Below are 17,904 nucleotides of genomic sequence, written 5' to 3' on the forward strand. Positions count from 1 at the left end.
TATTATGTTTTATTTTTATTATTTTATTATTTTCCTTCTATGTGACTTTACCAAAAGAACCAAGAAGATGAATCCCTGCACTCACGAAAGCTTAAAATCGAAATATCAAGCTCTTTTTCACAGATGTCCAGTCGGGGCGGGTAAGAACGTTACAACAAACAGTACAAAAACACTATAGGAGTGCAAAGTATAGGACATGTAAACAAATCACACAAACACAACGCTAATCCATCCCCATCCTACCAGGCAAAATCCACTGAGGTATTCACTTATTTTTCAGAAGCGACCTGGCCACAACATTACAGCTCAACAACAAAGTGACCCCGTCATTTGGACATTTATAGCATAACCCTACACATGAAATGACATCATTGGAACCTCCTTTGCCAGTAGCAAAATATGATAATAGTTTTTTTACCCTCTTATCTGGCAACAAAACTGACACCTTTTGTTACAAGGAGTCATGTTTGCATTGACCACAATACCTGCGGTCGGAATGCAAACAAAAAGCACAACTCTGATAATGTATGCACTGTCCTTGAAATTGATTGGTCCACACCCGAGACAGCTTTTCTTAGAGCCTAGTCTCACATGGCCAAAAGGCGCACAACTTTTGGCGTCATCTGGTCCAACACCATATGACTCCTTGTAAAAAAGGTGTCAGTTTTGTTGCCAGATAAAAGAGTAAAAAACCAATTATCTCACCATGCAATGACATCTTTCTGAATTGCAAAGTAGTTTTTTCTGGAATTGGAAGAGGTTTTGCTAAACAAATGTTGTTTTGAATTGAAGCATTCGTGACTGCAGGAATTCATATTCTTTGGGTTTTTCGGTAAAGTCACGTAGATAGATTCAAAAATATATATTTAGAAAAAAAATTGTATTAAAAATTATAAAAAAAAAAAACTATCTACGTGACTTTACCGAAAGAACCAAATAATTTATATTTAAAGCTTTCGTGACTGCAGGGATTCATCTTCTTGGTTCATTTCGGTAAAGTCACGTAGAAGGGAAATAATAAAATAAAAAAAACATATTTTTTATATTATTAAGATGTCATTTCATGGTTATTAACATATTTTTATTATGTTTTATTTTCATTATTTTATTATTTCCCTTCTACGTGACTTTACCGAAAGAACCAAGAAGATGGACCCAAAGAATACAAATGTTTTAAAAATATAACCGCAATAATTTATCTTCCAGAAGATGGAAGATTGAATAAAACGCGAAGAAGACATCTCACGGAATGGGAAGAGACTTAACGAAGCCGGCCAATCAGAGCCGCGCTTAATCTCCCTTGGGGGCGTCGCGCCGCGGACCAATCAGGACGCGCCTTATTTGAATATCGGAAACTACGGTGGCCACGGCGGTCGAGCCGACGGCCAGAGAGAGAGGGGGGGGGGTCGTTTCGCGTTTGGTTATTCAGCGTGACCGACCGCATTAAATCCTAGCGACGAGTTTCATAATAATCGAGTCTTGCCGAAGTAGCAGCGCCGTTTGCAAGATCGTTCACTCCTCGAGCCTCGCTGTCCGCTTCATTAGCTGGCTGAATCGCGCACGCAAGAGCTCATTGTCCCCTCCCGTGGTAAAGTCAACGTTGAATTCCGTAGATGTCTTCTTACAAGCAAGCGTCCATCCGTCTTCTCAACACCCTGTAGGTACAGTGCCGTGTTCGTTTAACGCACGCAAAAAGCCGGTGGAGATTAATTAAAATTGCGCGTATCTCTTTGAGCACACGACACATTTTTTGTCGATCGCCCTAGCACGTCGTTGCTTGGAAAGTGAGCTATTTGCAACGCTTAAGGATTTGCTTACTGTACGTACCTGTGTGGTGGAGCGGTGGCGCTGTGGTTAGCGCACCGCGCTCTGAAACGTGGGTTGGGTCTCCAGGTCACGGATATCATCTGTGGCGAGTGGAATCTGAACCGGTTCCTGTGTATCATCACCACCACTCACCACCAACACTCACCACTCACTACCAGTACCACCACCACCATTCACTACCACCACCACTCACTACCACCACCATTCACTACCACCACTACCACCACTCACCACCACCACTCACTACCACCACCACTCACTACCACCACCACTCACTACCACCACCACCCACCACTCACTACCACCACCAGTACCACCACCACCATTCACTACCACCACCACTCACTACCACCACCACTCACTACCACCACCACTCACTACTACCACTCACCACTCACCACCACTCACCACCACCACTCACCACCACCACTCACCACTCACTACCACCACCACTCACCACTCATCATCACCACCACTCCTCACCACCACTCCTCACCACCACCACTCACCACCACCACTCACCACCACCACTCACCACCACCACTCACCACCACCACTCACCACCACCACTCACCACCACCACTCACCACCACCACTCACCACTCACTAACACCACCACCCACCACTCATCATCACCACCACTCACCACTCCTCACCACCACCACTCACCACCACTCACCACCACCCTCACCAACCTGCACTGAACCAGGGTGGTGAAGTATGGTCAATTCGCCTACGTGACAAGTCGCCTGCAACGGCGTGGTGAAGAGAGAGGCGTTGGCAAAGCGTTGTTATAGTATTGCAAATACTCTACAGGGATGATAGTAGTAGTTAGTGGTGGTAGTTTAACGAAATGTTAGTTGTGATCGGAGTCATCGATTGGTCTCGACCGATTGTGGATTAATCGATACTAGACGATTAGTATCGATGATTGCAAAGTTGATGTATAACTTCTGGAGACGGGGATAATTGGGGTGGAGAGACCTTCACGGGCTGTGTGAGATGTCCGGCACACATTCAACCAAAATCAAAACACTCAACAATTTACTTGCCTTGAGTAATTGCACTCACAACGAATTAAAACCCAACGCTTGTAAATTCACATTTCGTTGCTTGATAACCATTGATTCGATTGGCGCCATCACCGTGAAATGCAGAGATGGAAATGTGTGATGTTGTCAAAGATTTTGTGTGCGTGTTTGATTACTTTGTAAGATAAATGTTAAATAAGTTTGGGGGGGCGGGAGATTAAATTATTGTCATGAGTCCGAGCAGAGCGCACACGAATGACTGATGCTTCCAAGGATACGGGATGGGCTCCAATGCCCCACGAAGCGTTTTAAATCCTCTAGTTTGAAAACTAACCTCTTTCTCTAACTTATACTCTGATAGTGCGCTGTCTTTGAGTTGTACGCCTTTTGGCGTCATCTGGTCCAACACCAATAGAGACTAGGCTCTAAGAAAAGCTGTCTTGGGTGTGGACCAATCAACTTCAAGGACAGTGCATATCATTATCATCATCAGAGTTGTTTCTTTTTGTTTGCATTGTGACTGCTTGTGTTGTGGTTATTGCAAACATGATGCCTCGTATAAAGGTGTCGGTTTTTGTACCAGTTGAAAGGGTAAAACCTATTACTATATTTTGCCACTGGTAAAGGAGGTCTCATAGTGTAAATCTTACCCCGAGCTCTCAATACTCTGATAGTGCGCTGTCTTTGAGTTGTACGCCTTTTGGCGTCATCTGGTCCAACACCATGTGAGACTAGGCTCTAAGAAAAGCTGTCTCGGGTGTGGACCAATCAACTTCAAGGACAGTGCATATCATTATCACCATCAGAGTTGTTTCTTTTTGTTTGCATTGTGACTGCTTGTGTTGTGGTTATTGCAAACATGATGCCTTGTATAAAGGTGTCAGTTTTTGTACCAGTTGAAAGGGTAAAAACCTACTATTATACTTGTGTGTTTAGAATGTTGTCCTGCCCCCACCCTCCCGCACCTGCGAAACACGTTCAACGTACGTACAGCTTTGGGCATAAGTCTCACGCTTACGCTGGTAGGAACCTCCTGGTTACACCAGCCCACAGGGGATTATTGTGTCCGTCGTGCAGGGAGGGGCTGGGTGGGGAGGGAAGGGCTGGGTGGGGAAGGGAGGGTGGGGCTGGGTGGGGAGGGTGGGGCTGGGTGGGGAGGGGCTGGGTGGGGAGGGAGGGGCTGGGTGGGGAGGGAGGGGCTGGGTGGGGAGGGTGGGGAGGGGCTGGGTGGGGAGGGAAGGGCTGGTTGGAGAGGGAGGGGAGGGGCTGGGTAGGGAGGGGCTGGGTGGGGACGGTGGGGAGGGGCTGGGTGGGGAGGGGCTGGGTGGGGACGGTGGGGAAGGGCTCGGTGGGGAGGGTGGGGAGGGGCTGGGTGGGGGGGGGGCTGGGTGGGGAGGGGCTGTGTGGGGAGGGGCTGGTCACCCCGTGGTGCCCTTATAAAACTCAACGTTTAACCTACTCACGCCGGCTTGTGCCCGCCCTCACAGTCGGGCATATTTGCGGAATACACCACGCCGCCGTTGACCCTGGCCATTGACCGAGCAACCCAACGTTCCTACCAGCTCCCTCCGCAGGAATGTGTTGCTTCCTAGCATAAGCGTGAGACGTGGTTTGTCATAGACCTTTGGGGGTAGGGGCCGTCCATAAATGACGTCACGCACCTGGGGGGGGGGTCAGATATTTGTGACGATGTGAAACGGGGTGTGGGGGGGGGTTTGAGAAATGTGACGTCACATCAAAATGCGCAACTTTAAATAATTAAGAATTGTTATAACAACACTAATTGTTATAACAACACTCCTACAACATCAGAGTGCAGCGCCACATTAAATAAGCACGACAATGACAATAGTTTAAAGCGATTTGAAGCATGTTTTATTTTCAAAATGGAAATATGGTTTTGGGGGGCTGGGGCATCAGAGCTTTGTGACGTCATATTTGAGGGGGGGTGGGATCTGACTTTACGTGACGCCGTGTGACGAGGGGGCGGGGGGTCAAAAATCGTCCAAAATCGCGTGACGTATACCCGGGAAGGGGTCGGCAATCTGCGGCTCTGCAGCCGCATGCGGTGGCTCTTTAAGGGCCGCTCCTTGACCCACTACCGCATACGAAGCTGTCAACCCATACGGGTTGACCCCGTATTCTTGTGCAGGGAAATTGAGTTTGCAGGTTCATACGGCGTCCAGCCGTTTCAATGCGGGGACGTTTTGTTTATTTGTTTGTGTTTCTCTCCCTTAGTGATGGGACTTTGTAGGATGAACGTTGAGATGTATAAGGGACACGGGGTGACCAATAAGGTGTGAATTGGTCTGTAATAAGGTAGGGCACTGATAAGGGGTTGACAGGCATGCATGCCACCGTGTCTCGTATTCACCACAGTGCATTGCGGCCCCGTGAAATATTGAGATTTTGTTGACCATATTCGAAAAAAAATTAACCCGTAAAAACAAAGTTTTTCACTATAAATCTTTTATATGCGTGGCATCGGGGCGGCTAGAGTCCTCTTGTCCTCTGGCTTGAGATGGCTGCCACCTATGGGTCAGATGATTGTCTGGCAGCATTAAACAATTGGTAATTAAATATTTAAGTGCTTGCACAAAGGATAGTAACATCTCATCCTGTGTTCTTTGGAATCGGAACCCTAAACAGTGTAAAATTTGGGAAACTTTTTTTCACGAAAATGCATTGTCACGCACAACGAGTCTGTGTGCAAAATGTCAGCTCGATTGGATCACGGGAAGTGGGTTAAAAAACGACCGAAAGATTTGCACGGTCCTAAGCAAGCAAGCGAACTTAATATAAAGGATTTAAAAAATGACTTGCTATTTTCGTTACAGAACCCCTGGGGTAGACCGATGCTTGGGGATTAACTGTGAAATGTAGTCGAGTCAACAGTGCTTTGGATATTAAAAAATACCTATTATCCTGTAGAAATTGTTTATACTTGAGGTCGCCTTCCCGGCTTACCATGAATTCTGGCTTTAATCGAGGCCAGCTTTGAGAGGTTGTTACTGCACGACTAATTGATCAGTCGATATGGGAATAATGCACTAATCGAAACAGGTGTAATTGATACTCTTTGGTTCTTTCGGTAAAGTCACGTAGGTATAAAATAAAATAGATCGCGACTTTTCGGGCGCAACACAAGCGTCCGTCATCCGGTGGTGGCTTTCCCACCTGGTGACGGACGCTTGTGTTTTATACCCACGTGACTTTACCGAAAGAACCAAAGAGTATGGATTCCTGCAGTCACGAAAGCTTCTAATCAAGGTGTAATTGATTAATAACGAATGCATTGAGTCAAAGGTAGAGATTCCGTCGATGCTCTTTAATTCATGGGTTTAACCGAACTAAAAGTACCCTATTTGATCAATAGAGACTGCAGCAATCGATGAATCAATACTTAATTGCTTGATTGTGTACGTGACTTGAAAATTTTGGTCAATGTATGCGCTGTATGTTTAACTTCTTTCGTACCGTACGTAGCCAACCGTGCTGATTGGAGGTGCACTGGGTAAGAACTTGAGACCCCCTGAAGAAGACTGCACAGGCTCTGTTGATACATTACACTTTGGCGACGTGGGGATGACGTTTGAATTCCACTCCTTCGCCTGAGCTGCGTGTAGGCGTGCAACCACGCAGAGAGAGAATTTGAGACGGGCATCCACCATCGCACGAATTTGTTGAAAGGTGAAACAACAAAACGTTACCATGATAATTGGACCAGAGCGTGGATAGTGGGGAATTTTGTGCTTTCACGCAAATACCTCACATGGGAAATGGGTTTCAAAGTTCAACTCGCTCTCAAAGTCTGCTGTGTCCAAGGCTGTTGAGTAACGTGGAACCATAGAGTTACATTATTAATCATTTTAATAACTGACTCCCAAGTTGCCAGTTGGCAACGCCGAATGGAAACATTTGCAGCGCTTATTGTTGTGGCACAAACAGGGCAAGCAAACGCCCTCGTGTTTTTTTTTAAATTATACTAACCATGCACACAAACACACACACGCGTGTAAGCGCTACCCGTGAAACGATGATGCATCCAGTCGACGATCAAAATCGATTCTTGCGATCGCGATGCATGCATCAAATTGTTTATATTAGAGTATATAAAATGGAGATTTACGCAAAGTGTGTCAAAGTGATATGCAAAGGTTACATCGAGGCTGATGGGATTATGAAACCGCGAATGAGAAACGGGATACAAACTTAATTTGGAGCTTTTCTGGCTGCAGGAATTACTCTTTGGTGGTTCTTTCGGTAAAGTGACGTAGAAAGAGAAAATAAAAAATTCAATACTAGCATACGACGTTTCGATTGCAACACAAGCAATCATCATCAGGTATATATGAAATAGAAACACAAATCTAGTATACTAAGAAATGTAATTTAATACAACAGAGAGTAGGGATGGTCAAACACGACAAAAATAACTTGATTCTTGAATGGAATCGTGATCTCAATTGTGATCAATCGTCAAATTACTTTCGGTGTGAATCAATACGTGCCTAGTAAACTTAATTGCACATTTAATTGCAACGGGAAAGAAACCCATTCACGACTGCCCATTGGGTGTATCTTTTATTGTGGGCACAAGCAAATTTTTTTTACGTGACGCGCAGTCGCACGTGTTGGTTTGTGATGGACCGTTAATTTTTGTTGTCAGCCGCGAGCTTCGCTGAGCGTGCACCGAGACACGAGGCTGGTGCATGGCGCGGGGGCGCCGTGCCACCCTGGGGCGCCAGCGCGGGCAACGGTCGGTGCTGTGACGGCGATGGCAGCGTCCCCAAAGAGCAAGCAGGTTGGTGGAGCTTGTTCGCTCGCTCACTCGCTCGCTCACTCGTCTGCTCGGCTGCAGAGAAATCTTTATTGCATGTTTTAATTCTCAGAGCTGGCATTTTCATCAAATTAAGCAAAAAAAAATCTAATTTGACGTGGTTATATTTTTGTTCTTCTTGGTTTTTTCGGTAAAGTCACGTAGAAGGGAAATAATAAATAATAATTTAAAAAAACATCAAATAATTCTCATGACGTTTCGGCCACAGACCTGGTTTTCACCTGAGGACGGCTGCTTGCGTTGTGGCCGAAACGTCGTGATAATTATTTTATTATGTTTTTTTTTTTATTTTCCTACTACGTGACTTTACCGAAAGAACCAAGAAGATGAATCCCTGCAGTCACGAAAGCTTTAAATCGAAATGATATTTTTGTTTTGATGCACAGTCGTTGCTGACTGGGCGAAGGACATCACCTCACGATGATCGAGAACCTGTTTGAATCATTAGCGGCTGAAACCCAAATTAAAATGCAGGATCCTCAACTGTGCAGGCTCGGTGCTCTTACCCCGAGCCACGCAGTCACTTCTGGAGAAGCGTTGAAGTCCTGATCACGCCGTGTCCACACACACAGACTCCCCGCAGCCGTGACTGACACGTACGACGGCGCGCGTGACGATTTGGTGACGGCGGTTTTCGTTTCTTCCGTACTCCGTCTCCGTTTTCCCCTGGCCCCCCCCCCCCCCCGGTGCCACCGCCGCCAGGGGAGCGAGGGCCCAGAGAGGTTGGGTCTCGCCACCGTCGAAGCCCTCGGAATCCTCAAGCAGCAGCTGGAAAAGGTCCTCGCCGACCACCAGCAGCAGCAGGAGGACCGACCTCGCTCGGTGAGGAGGCCCCTCCCCCCCTCGCTCGCGCCGTTAACATCTCGCCACTGTGGCGCTCTCGGTGTTAACTCCCACACCTGGTCGTGGGTTCGATCCCGACCCTGACGCCTGTTGTATATTTGGAGTTTGCATGTCTCTCTCCCCGCGGTCACGTGGAGTTTTCTCCAGGCCCTCTGGTTTTTCCCTCCATATTTAGAATAGAAATAGAAACATGCGTTTCGAGTCTTTGGCTGCTATAACTGTCCACATGATCATCCACTTCGTTGAGCTTTCATTTGTGGCCAGGTAGCTTCTGAAAATAGCTATGTAGCTGAGTGGACCTTACCGAGTAAAATAAAACTAGTTTAGTTTATAGTTTTGGTTCCTGGCCGAGTCCCGTCCCATATCTCTCTATCTCAACTACCTTTTCTCATTCGGAGGTTGGTGGTAGCTCTGGTCTGCGTTTCCGCGGAACATCTGCTGGTAAGGATTCCACTTCGATTTTTGTCCACATATTTCCTTATTTTTCCCTTGCACAAGGCCCCTTCGCATCACCTTGTGGCCCTCACTGGGGCTTCTGTGTGAGCCTTCATCTCGTCTTGTCTCGTCTCGTCCCTTGCTCCGGTATAGCTGGCATGGCAGAGGAGTTTCCTGCACCACGGAAACCGCTGGTCATGCTTCCATCTGCTCGGCGCTCTACTCATGCTGCTGGCGGGCATGCTGCTTCTCTGCTGCCATGGGGGACAGCCCAAGGGCAGGTCAGACACCCCCCCCCACACCTCCCGCCCCCCACACCACCCATTGTGCTGGCAATGAAGAAGGCATTGTGCGGCAGATATAACTGTCTGCGCAAGGACAGGGCTCGAACTATCAAGTTTTGGTTTTGTCCGTGAGAGTTTCTATTTTGTTTGGGGTGCAGCCTGCAGAGTATGGCGGGATTCTGAGACAGTTTTCTGGGTGCTTAATAGGCAATTAATCATTCACCCTCTCTGCTACGGCAGACTAACGTTCTACGAATGACAGCGACAGATATGTTTTTAAATCTCGGAGATAGCATTTAGGCAAATTAAGTGAAAGAGAAAATTTAATACGATAGATCTTCTGTGAAATTATTGGTGACTGAACTTAGACCATGAGTTCAACCACCTCTAGAGAGACCTGCGCATTAAAGATGCCATTCGCATGATTTTGCGTTTCTTAAATGACTATTTACATCACATTACATTATACCTATTCTTTGGGTCTTTCGGCAAATAACAAAAAACTACTAGTTTTTTTGTTATTTTTTGTTATTTTCTTTGAACCTATCTACGTGACTTTACCAAGAGACCCAAAGAATATGAATTCCTGCAGTCACGAAAGCTTTAAGTCAAGATTTACATTAGACCATCAACTTTTTGCGTTTAGTTTGTTGTCCTTCCCCCTACACCTCCGATCGCCATGGTTGGCTACATACGGTACGAAGGAAGTTCAACATACAACTAGCTACCCTTGAGAACCTAGTTTAATCAAAGCAGCTGAAACCTGGATTTGAACCCAAGACCTCGGGAAGTGTCGGCTTGTGTGTATAACCTAGCAATATCTCACTTCTACCACTTCTAGCACGTGACATTTTTTTTTCTTTATAGATACCACGGCAGAATTTTAACGGCTCGTGCCGCTTGTGGGCCTCGCATCCTTTGTGAAGCCGCCGCCGAGTGAGTGTGTTTTGTCACGTGCGTTGCAGCGAGGGTGCGGAGCTGGTGAATGGCCTGGCGTTGCTGGCGCTGTTGGGAGTCAACCTCTACGTGATGGGGCGGCAGGCGCGGCTCAAGGACACGGAGATCCCACGCCGACTGCGCTCGCTGCTCGACGGCATTGGCGGTCGGTGCTCGTTCGCTCGTTTGCTCGTTAACGTGCACACTCGCTCATTTAATCACTCACTCGGTCCCTCGCACACTTGCTTGCTTGCTCATTTTCTCACGCGATTATGCAATAGCTTACACGTTCACTCACCCAGTTCAGTGAATCTGTCACTAACTCGTTCTCTCATTTTCTCTCCTGCTCACCGTTTCTCTTCTTCACTCGTTCAGTCACGTCCTCATGGTAACATGCTGTTTACAGATCGTGTGTATAATTGTGGGCGCCGCCATCTCCCTCTCTCCCCTCTCTCCGTCTTTCCCCTCTCTCCATCTTTACCCTCTCTCCCCTCTATCTCTGCCCTCTCTCCGTCTCTCCCCTCTGTCTATCTCTGCCCTCTCTCCGTCTCTCCGTCTCTTCCCGACTTTCCCCGCTCACCCCGCTCTCCCCTCTCTCCCTTTTCTCCCTTCCCCCCCATCCTCTCCTGCGTAGACACGCTGCGTGAGTGCGGCGATGGCCGCACGACCCCCTGGGAGAAGTTGGCCTACCCGGACCTGCTGATGCCGCACTCGAAAGCCATCGCACTGCAGTGGGCGTACCGTGACGGCGCGCTCATCAACCTCCCGCTCAGCCTCCTCGTCGAGGGCGACGTCATCTCGCTGCGGCCCGGCCAGGACGCCCCCGTGCACCTGCGCGGAATCAAGGCCAGCGCTTCTCTCTGTCTCAGTTAGCGACTAAAAAAACTTGGCGCGGTGTGTTTTACTACCAGTCCGTGTAAGGATTCACTCCAGCTCCCCCCCCCACGGACACCAGCGATTGGACGAATTGTAACGAGTCAGCGGTCGTGATTTGATTCCTCAACGTTCATTTCTCTTGCGTCTTGTTTGCGTAATTTCTCATTCGTTCTATCTCTGTACAGTTACGTTCACTTCGTTAAACTAAATGTTCCATGAGCATATAATTTGCGCAACATTTTAACTAAATGTAAATATAAATGTTCCCGCTAACGATTCAACTGCACATATCGTGAGCTGAAGAAGATGTTTTAACCCTTTTACGTTCCAATGACGGAACAGAATTGGAAGAAAGACCTTGTGTCCACCGCGTATATTCAGCGCGTATTCACCGCATATTCACCGCGTATTCACCGCGTATTCACCGTGCGTCGCCGTGTGTCGCTGTGTGGTCTCCTCGTGCGAGCAGGACGAGGAGCACCTGCTGCTGGCGCCGGGCGACCTCTTCCTGCGACCCTCGCCGCTGGCGTCGCCCGTGCCCTGCGACCGCGGCCGCCCCCACGCGCCGCAGAAACCGCGGCAGTTCCGTGTGACGCGCACGCCCGTGCTGGAGAGCGTCAGGTGCGAGCGAGTGTGAGTGTGTGCGTGAGAGTGTCTGTGTGTGTAGTGGGGAGCGGTAGTGTAGCGGTTAGGCGACGCTGCGCTATGAACCCGGCGACACGGGTTCGATTCCCGCTCACGGTCCAACACCGGTGGCGATTATCTGAACCGGTCCTGGGCCTCCCCTAGGTCGACTCAGCCTCAAATGAGTACCTGGTGCGGTGTGTAAACATTGCCACTAGGGAGACAAAGGCGGTCGGGCGTGGTGCTGGCCACCCACTCCCTCGTGTACCGTTCCGGCCATCATAGGTGCTCGCTAACAGCACTTGCCCCTACAGTCTGTTAAGGCTATATGGGGGATTTTTGTCTTTGTGTATAGTGGTTAGCGCCCTGCGCTGCGAACCTGGCGATCCGGGTTCGATTCCTGGTCACGGCCAACACCAGTGACGATTATTTGAACCGGTCGACTTGGCATCAAACGATGTGCAAACAGCACCACTGGGGAGACAGAGGTGGCGGGGCGTGGTGTTGGCCACCCACCCCCTCGTGTGCCCTGGTGGCATTCATAGGTGCCCGCTAATAGCACTTGCCCCTACAGTATGTTAAGGCTATGTGTGCGAGTGTGTGAGTGTTCCATGTGATGCACATGCCCTTGCTGGAGCGCATTAAGCTGGACACACGGCATCTTGAGACACGGCCATCATACAGGGTGCAGGGGATGCGAGATGCTGCTGATACATATCGATTAGAAAAGAACAAAAATATGTTTTAATTGTGGTACATTGTAGGACCTTTAGTGTCTGCGCGGGGCCATGTGAGCCAGGGATATACTTCAAATACAATTCGGTAATATTGGATTCTCACACACATGATTCCATGCATGTATCGTGAGCGTAAGAATCAATTTCAGTCGATGCACTGTTTCATCGCTGCACCCGTTCCCCGCCCCCCCAATTGTCAGTAACATTTTTCCATGGTTTTTTCTCGCCATCGTCTTCGTCGTTGTTGTTTGGTGTTGGCAGGAAGTGTCTGGAGGGTGGCACGGGCCGCCCCGTCAGCGTGCTGGACAACGAGTGCTTCGCCGCGCGCACGCTGCTCCACCGATTCGTCGTGCCCGCCACGCTGGTGCGACACGCACGCAACCGCTCACTCGCACGCACGCATGCTCGCTTGCGCGCACGCACGCACGCGCAACCACGCGTGCGCAGCCGCACGCACAGCCGGTGGAAGACTGCGCACGCGACCACCAACGCAGCTGCAACACGCGGCCGCTTGAAGCTGTTTTCCAAAGATGTTCCAGTAGGGCCGCGGGGTCAACGAGTTACATCAACAAACAATAATAAAAACACGAATTAGAGCAAGATAGAGAAAACGTAAGCAAGTCGCTCAAATAAACAAATATAAATAAAGTAGTACTAATTGCACAAGTGCATACATTTCTGCTGATTTGTAAACACCAACTGCAAGCTTGGGGCGAAGCAGATTAACGACAATGAATACAGTCCCAAACCACGCACAGTCCCTCGGTTTTATTGCACATTAAGATGTAACTATCGATACACGGGTAAGATTCAAAGTTACAAATCACATCGGCTAATGTGGCTGTTAATCCGATAAGCACGGTTGGCTACTTACGGTGTGAAATAAGTTCAACATACATGCGTATGTAGCACAAATCTTCTGGCACTAACCCGGAGAAAACCCACCACGCGTACAAGGACTTCATAGTGCCACGCCTACAACACCTGGCAAGCCCCAGTAGTCACCTATCCGAGCGCTCAACAGGTTCTACCCTGCCTAGCTTCCGAGACCCAGCGGTCAATTATCACGTATGGTCCTAGCCCGGCCAATTCAAGCGATTGAATGATGCCCTCGATTCCCTGTCCACAGCTTCTCCTGCTGGTCACCAACGCTCTGCGGTTTATCCTGAAGGCGCCCGGCATTGGAAGTCCTGTCTACACGTTCATACAACTGCAGGTACGCCCCGCAGCCCGTTGCCCATAGCCCAGTGTTATGGCGGTCCATCTCTTCCCCCTATTTGCCTGAAAGATTTTCTGACGGACGTTAAAAATCTATGTTGGGTAATGTCTAAAAATCAACGAGATCGGAACAGGTGGATAAACCGGGACGTCCCATCGCAACGGCTTCACCCGATTCCTCACGAGAGTGCTGCTTCAGTAACGGTAATATTCACTGACCTGGATCTACAAATAATAGCTCAACAAAGTGGCTTGTCACGTGCAAATTTATAGCAGCCAAATAATCTAAATAATCTCAATGCACGTTTCTAAATGTGGAGAGGGAAAGACCGAAGGTACCCGGAGCAAAAAAAATCCACGCGACCACGGGGAGAGACATGGAAACTCCAAATGTGCAGCAGGCGTCGCCGCCATCTCCGCTGTCAACAATTTATTTATTTGTCTCTGATTGGTCAAAAAATGTTGCTCGCCTTTCAACATTCCAGTATTTCGGAACCCACCAAATCAATTTACATATCTGCCCACGTGACTGGCGCCGTCTGATGGTGGCGAAGGGTTATAGTTTAAAAAAAAAAATTATACCAGCACAAAATATCCCAAAATTAACTTAATTATCAATCGCCGCCATCTCCGCTGTAAACCGGCACGGTGGAGACTCGCCGTGCCACCGCCAATGTCGCTCGTTCTGCCGCCCGGCTGCCTGTCGCTCTGCCCGGTTGTTCATGCAGGTGAACGGCGTCCTGCCGTTGTTGCCGCTCATCTTCCCGGGGCTCTGGGTGCTGGTGAACGCGTACGGAGAGGCCAAGGTGCTCGCACAGTTCAGCAAGGCGCCCCCCACGCCCTTGGTACGTTTTTCGCGCCTTTGCACTCTCGCCGAGAAACCCCCACCCTGCTTTGTATCTGGGGAGGAAGGGGGGGAGGCTGGCTGGAGAGGGCTGAGCACCCCCCCCCCCATAGACCCCCCCCCGCCACCACCGTACTGTTAACTCGACCCCCGTTTCTAAATTTGTACAGTCAACTCAGAAAATGTCGCTGCGATGTCTGACACCAGCGGCGATTTTTCTACGATGGTCCCCAACCTGGCGAACGCTCGTGAAAACCGCCTGCAGATCGTTTTAGCGGCCGTCGCCGGGAGATGGAATCGAACTTCGCATCCGGTCACGTGCTGCTAACCGTGTCCACTAATTTAGCCGAATAAAGCAAAACACGCCGCTTATCACGTACGTGCGTCAGGCAAGACAGCGCACCACGAGCTTGTTAATAGCCGCTCCGCTGGATGTGGCTTTGTGGGGACCCCACGTTGCTCACGGACAGCTCTCCGTTAAACTAACAACTTACCCGTTATTGGTTTAATGCCGCCACTGATGACACCGGTCCAGGGCACTGTGTCGTGATTATTTTTGTATTTTTTATTTTACTTACATTTTTTAATGTTGTGGTAAACACGTAAGCCCGGTACAACGCGTCGATAGATTTCAGGATAGGGGGACTGAAAAAACGCAGGAGGGGAGGACTTTCGGTGCTTCGATGCCCCCAACTTGTGGGATCTTCCGTCCAGGAAGGTGGGGGGAGTGAGAGCTTTTATATATATGGAGGGGGGGAGGGGAAGGTTGGGGCCGGGAAGAGGTAACCGATATTCTAAGGGGAGAGCGCGTGCAGGGAGGGGGGAGGGGGGTGGACTGCGTCGTGATTCTTGAGCAAACTCTGCTGAGTCACGCGTCGATGGTTTGTGAAAAGTCATTTTCTAAATTGAAAACTCATTCTTTTGAACTGCTTTTTTGTGCTTAGTTTGTTGTCCTTTCCCCCCCCCCCCCCGCCGCACCTCCGATTTAGCGCGGTTGGCAGCGTATGGTGCGAAAGAAGTTCAACATGCTTACACACGTCGTCGCGCCCTCCCCGTCGATCTCTCCGTGACGTTTGTGATCGCCGCTGTGTAGTGCTTTTGCCTCGCCCTCTGACGCCTCCCTGTGTTTCGCTTGTAGCTCGCTAAATTCTCTGAGGACACTATAAGCAGCTACACTGAAGTGGTGTCCTCTAAGGTACACGTACCCCCGCGCCCCCCACCCTACCCCCTACTGCTTGCATCGTCATCCTCTCCCCATTGAGCCACCTGCTTTGCCGTACCCCCCCCCTCCCCCACCATCACACCCCCCGCCCTCATTTTAACCTTGTAGATACATACCCTAAGCGGCATGACCCGGACCCTCCAACGTACATGGGAAGCTTCGTCAACGAGACGGAAAAGTTTTGACTCAAGATAATTGTGAGCGTCGTTGCGGAGACCATGAGTCTGGTTTATCATTAAAAGCGGGATGTGGAAAAGCCCAAGCAACATTGATACCAATTTATTTATTTGCGTGTGATTCGTCAACAAATGTTGCTCGCCTTTCAACATTCCAGTATTTCGGAACACACCAAATCAATTTACATGTCTGCCCACGTGACTGTCGCCGTCTGATGGTGGCGAAGGGTTATAGTTAAAAAAAAAATATTATACCAGCACAAAATAACCCAAAATTAACTTAATTATCAATCGTGATAGCCTCCGTATAGAATCGTTTCACAAAACTGTTAGCCAACGCTGCAGTGACCTCGCCGCGGTGACAGATTTAAAAGCACGGCGGTCGTGCCACTGAAACTCTCGCGGTGCCCTGGACGGTGACTGTGCAGAGCGGCGTTGCGAGTTACGTCCTTTGGATTGCATTTTCCATTCGGCGCAAGCAGCAATGTCACTCTTCACGGGATTGCACGCGTCCGTGTGCCCTTTTAAATGTTAGCAGCCGTTTCAGTTTCACCTTGGCGATCCGCGCGCATTCGGCGGCATTTTCTGCGCCCGCCGCGACGAGCCTCGCGGTGGCGATAATTCTTCCGATTGATCACATTCAGAATCTTTTATTTAGACTGGAATAATCCGATGAGCTATGAAGCATCTTATTCACAGATGTCCGGATCGATGAATCGGTTGGCCGTGTGCGGCCTAGCGAGATGGGTCTAATCGGCGTAAGCGGCCGTTCCGCCGCCCGGCTCGACAAAGCTACGCCGCGGGCAGTCGGTGCGCGACGCTCATCGCCGAACGGCAATTTCCACCGACGATGCCGGCATGAACCGGTGCTTTCACGTGCTCCGTTTGTCCCCCTGCGGTCATTCATTTCGTCATCTTTAAAAAAGTAATAATTCACATTTCGATTTAAAGCTTACGTGACTGCAGGGATTCATCTTCTTGGTTCTTTTGGTAAAGTCACGTAGAAGGGAAATAATAAAATAATAAAACATAATAAAATAATTCTCACGACGTTCCGGCCACAATGCAAGCAGCCGTCCTCAGGTGAAGAACAGGTCTGTCGGAAAGACAGCGTCTGAATGTTCAGAATAATTTTATTATGTTTTATTTTTATTACTTTATTATTTCCCTTCTACGTGACTTTACCGAAAGAACCAAGAAGAATCATTAACATCTTTAGCTCTTTCGTATGCGCATGCATGTGTGTGTGTGTTTTGCTCCATGCATGAATGTTGTTTTACTTCAGTTGCTGATGAGTGTTTCTTTTTGTTTTAACCTCTTCAAAACTCCTCGTTCCCGTCATCCTTCCCACTGCCTTGTTCAATTGTGCAATGGGCAATGTCGCAGTAACGGAACTACAACCTAAAAACTATTTTAAACTTTTTTATTTTATTTTACCAGATAACGCCCACTGAGCTATATAGCTGAATTTCAGAAGCGACCTGGCCACAAAAGATAGCGCAATGAAGTGGCTTTGTCATGTGGATATCTATATTAGGACCCGGAGAAAATTCCACGCGACCACGATGGAGACAGAACGTAGCAAATAAACAGGCGTCAGGGTCGGGATCGGATCCACGAGCTCCTGTCAATACCAGGCGAGGTAGTCAACATCTCGCTACCACAGCGCCCCTGATAAGTCACGGTATTTAACGTTCAAAGCATCATTGGCGCTTTGATAGCTTGGAACTGTTTGGCGTGATGCATAAAACCGCCTCGTTCATCGGCGGTGCCAGTACGCGCATGCTGATGTAACTCCGTTACCGCCGATTTCCCCACGGGCATCGCACCAGGCGAACGTTTCATGCCAGGGGTGTATCGACGCATCGGTTCAATGATTTAACGTCGATTCTAAAAGCTCGCCACATACATATACGTGTGTCGAAAACGCGCGTACTGGAGTTGATGCATTTTCTGTTCCTGAAAATTATACACAAACCGTAAGTCTTGTGAAGGAAACTGCACGACAAAT

General features: G+C 48.9%; 1 protein-coding gene across 1 annotated transcript in view; it reads left to right on the plus strand.

Moving 5' to 3' along the window:
• Nucleotides 1-6,511: 6,511 nt before the first annotated feature.
• The window catches only part of TMEM94 (transmembrane protein 94), a 36,896-nt gene continuing 25,503 nt past the window's right edge, over nucleotides 6,512-17,904 (plus strand). Inside the window, 11 exon segments of the mRNA XM_061558403.1 lie at nucleotides 6,512-6,548; nucleotides 7,528-7,662; nucleotides 8,401-8,520; nucleotides 9,130-9,257; nucleotides 10,226-10,362; nucleotides 10,831-11,042; nucleotides 11,542-11,693; nucleotides 12,695-12,797; nucleotides 13,563-13,649; nucleotides 14,380-14,496; nucleotides 15,634-15,690. Coding sequence (XP_061414387.1) covers nucleotides 7,636-7,662; nucleotides 8,401-8,520; nucleotides 9,130-9,257; nucleotides 10,226-10,362; nucleotides 10,831-11,042; nucleotides 11,542-11,693; nucleotides 12,695-12,797; nucleotides 13,563-13,649; nucleotides 14,380-14,496; nucleotides 15,634-15,690 — 1,140 coding nt within the window. The 5' untranslated portion in view covers nucleotides 6,512-6,548; nucleotides 7,528-7,635.

This window comes from Lethenteron reissneri, chromosome 3 (genome assembly GCF_015708825.2).
Source record: "Lethenteron reissneri isolate LAM-NWPU_2019-01 chromosome 3, ASM1570882v1, whole genome shotgun sequence".
NCBI lineage: Eukaryota > Metazoa > Chordata > Hyperoartia > Petromyzontiformes > Petromyzontidae > Lethenteron > Lethenteron reissneri.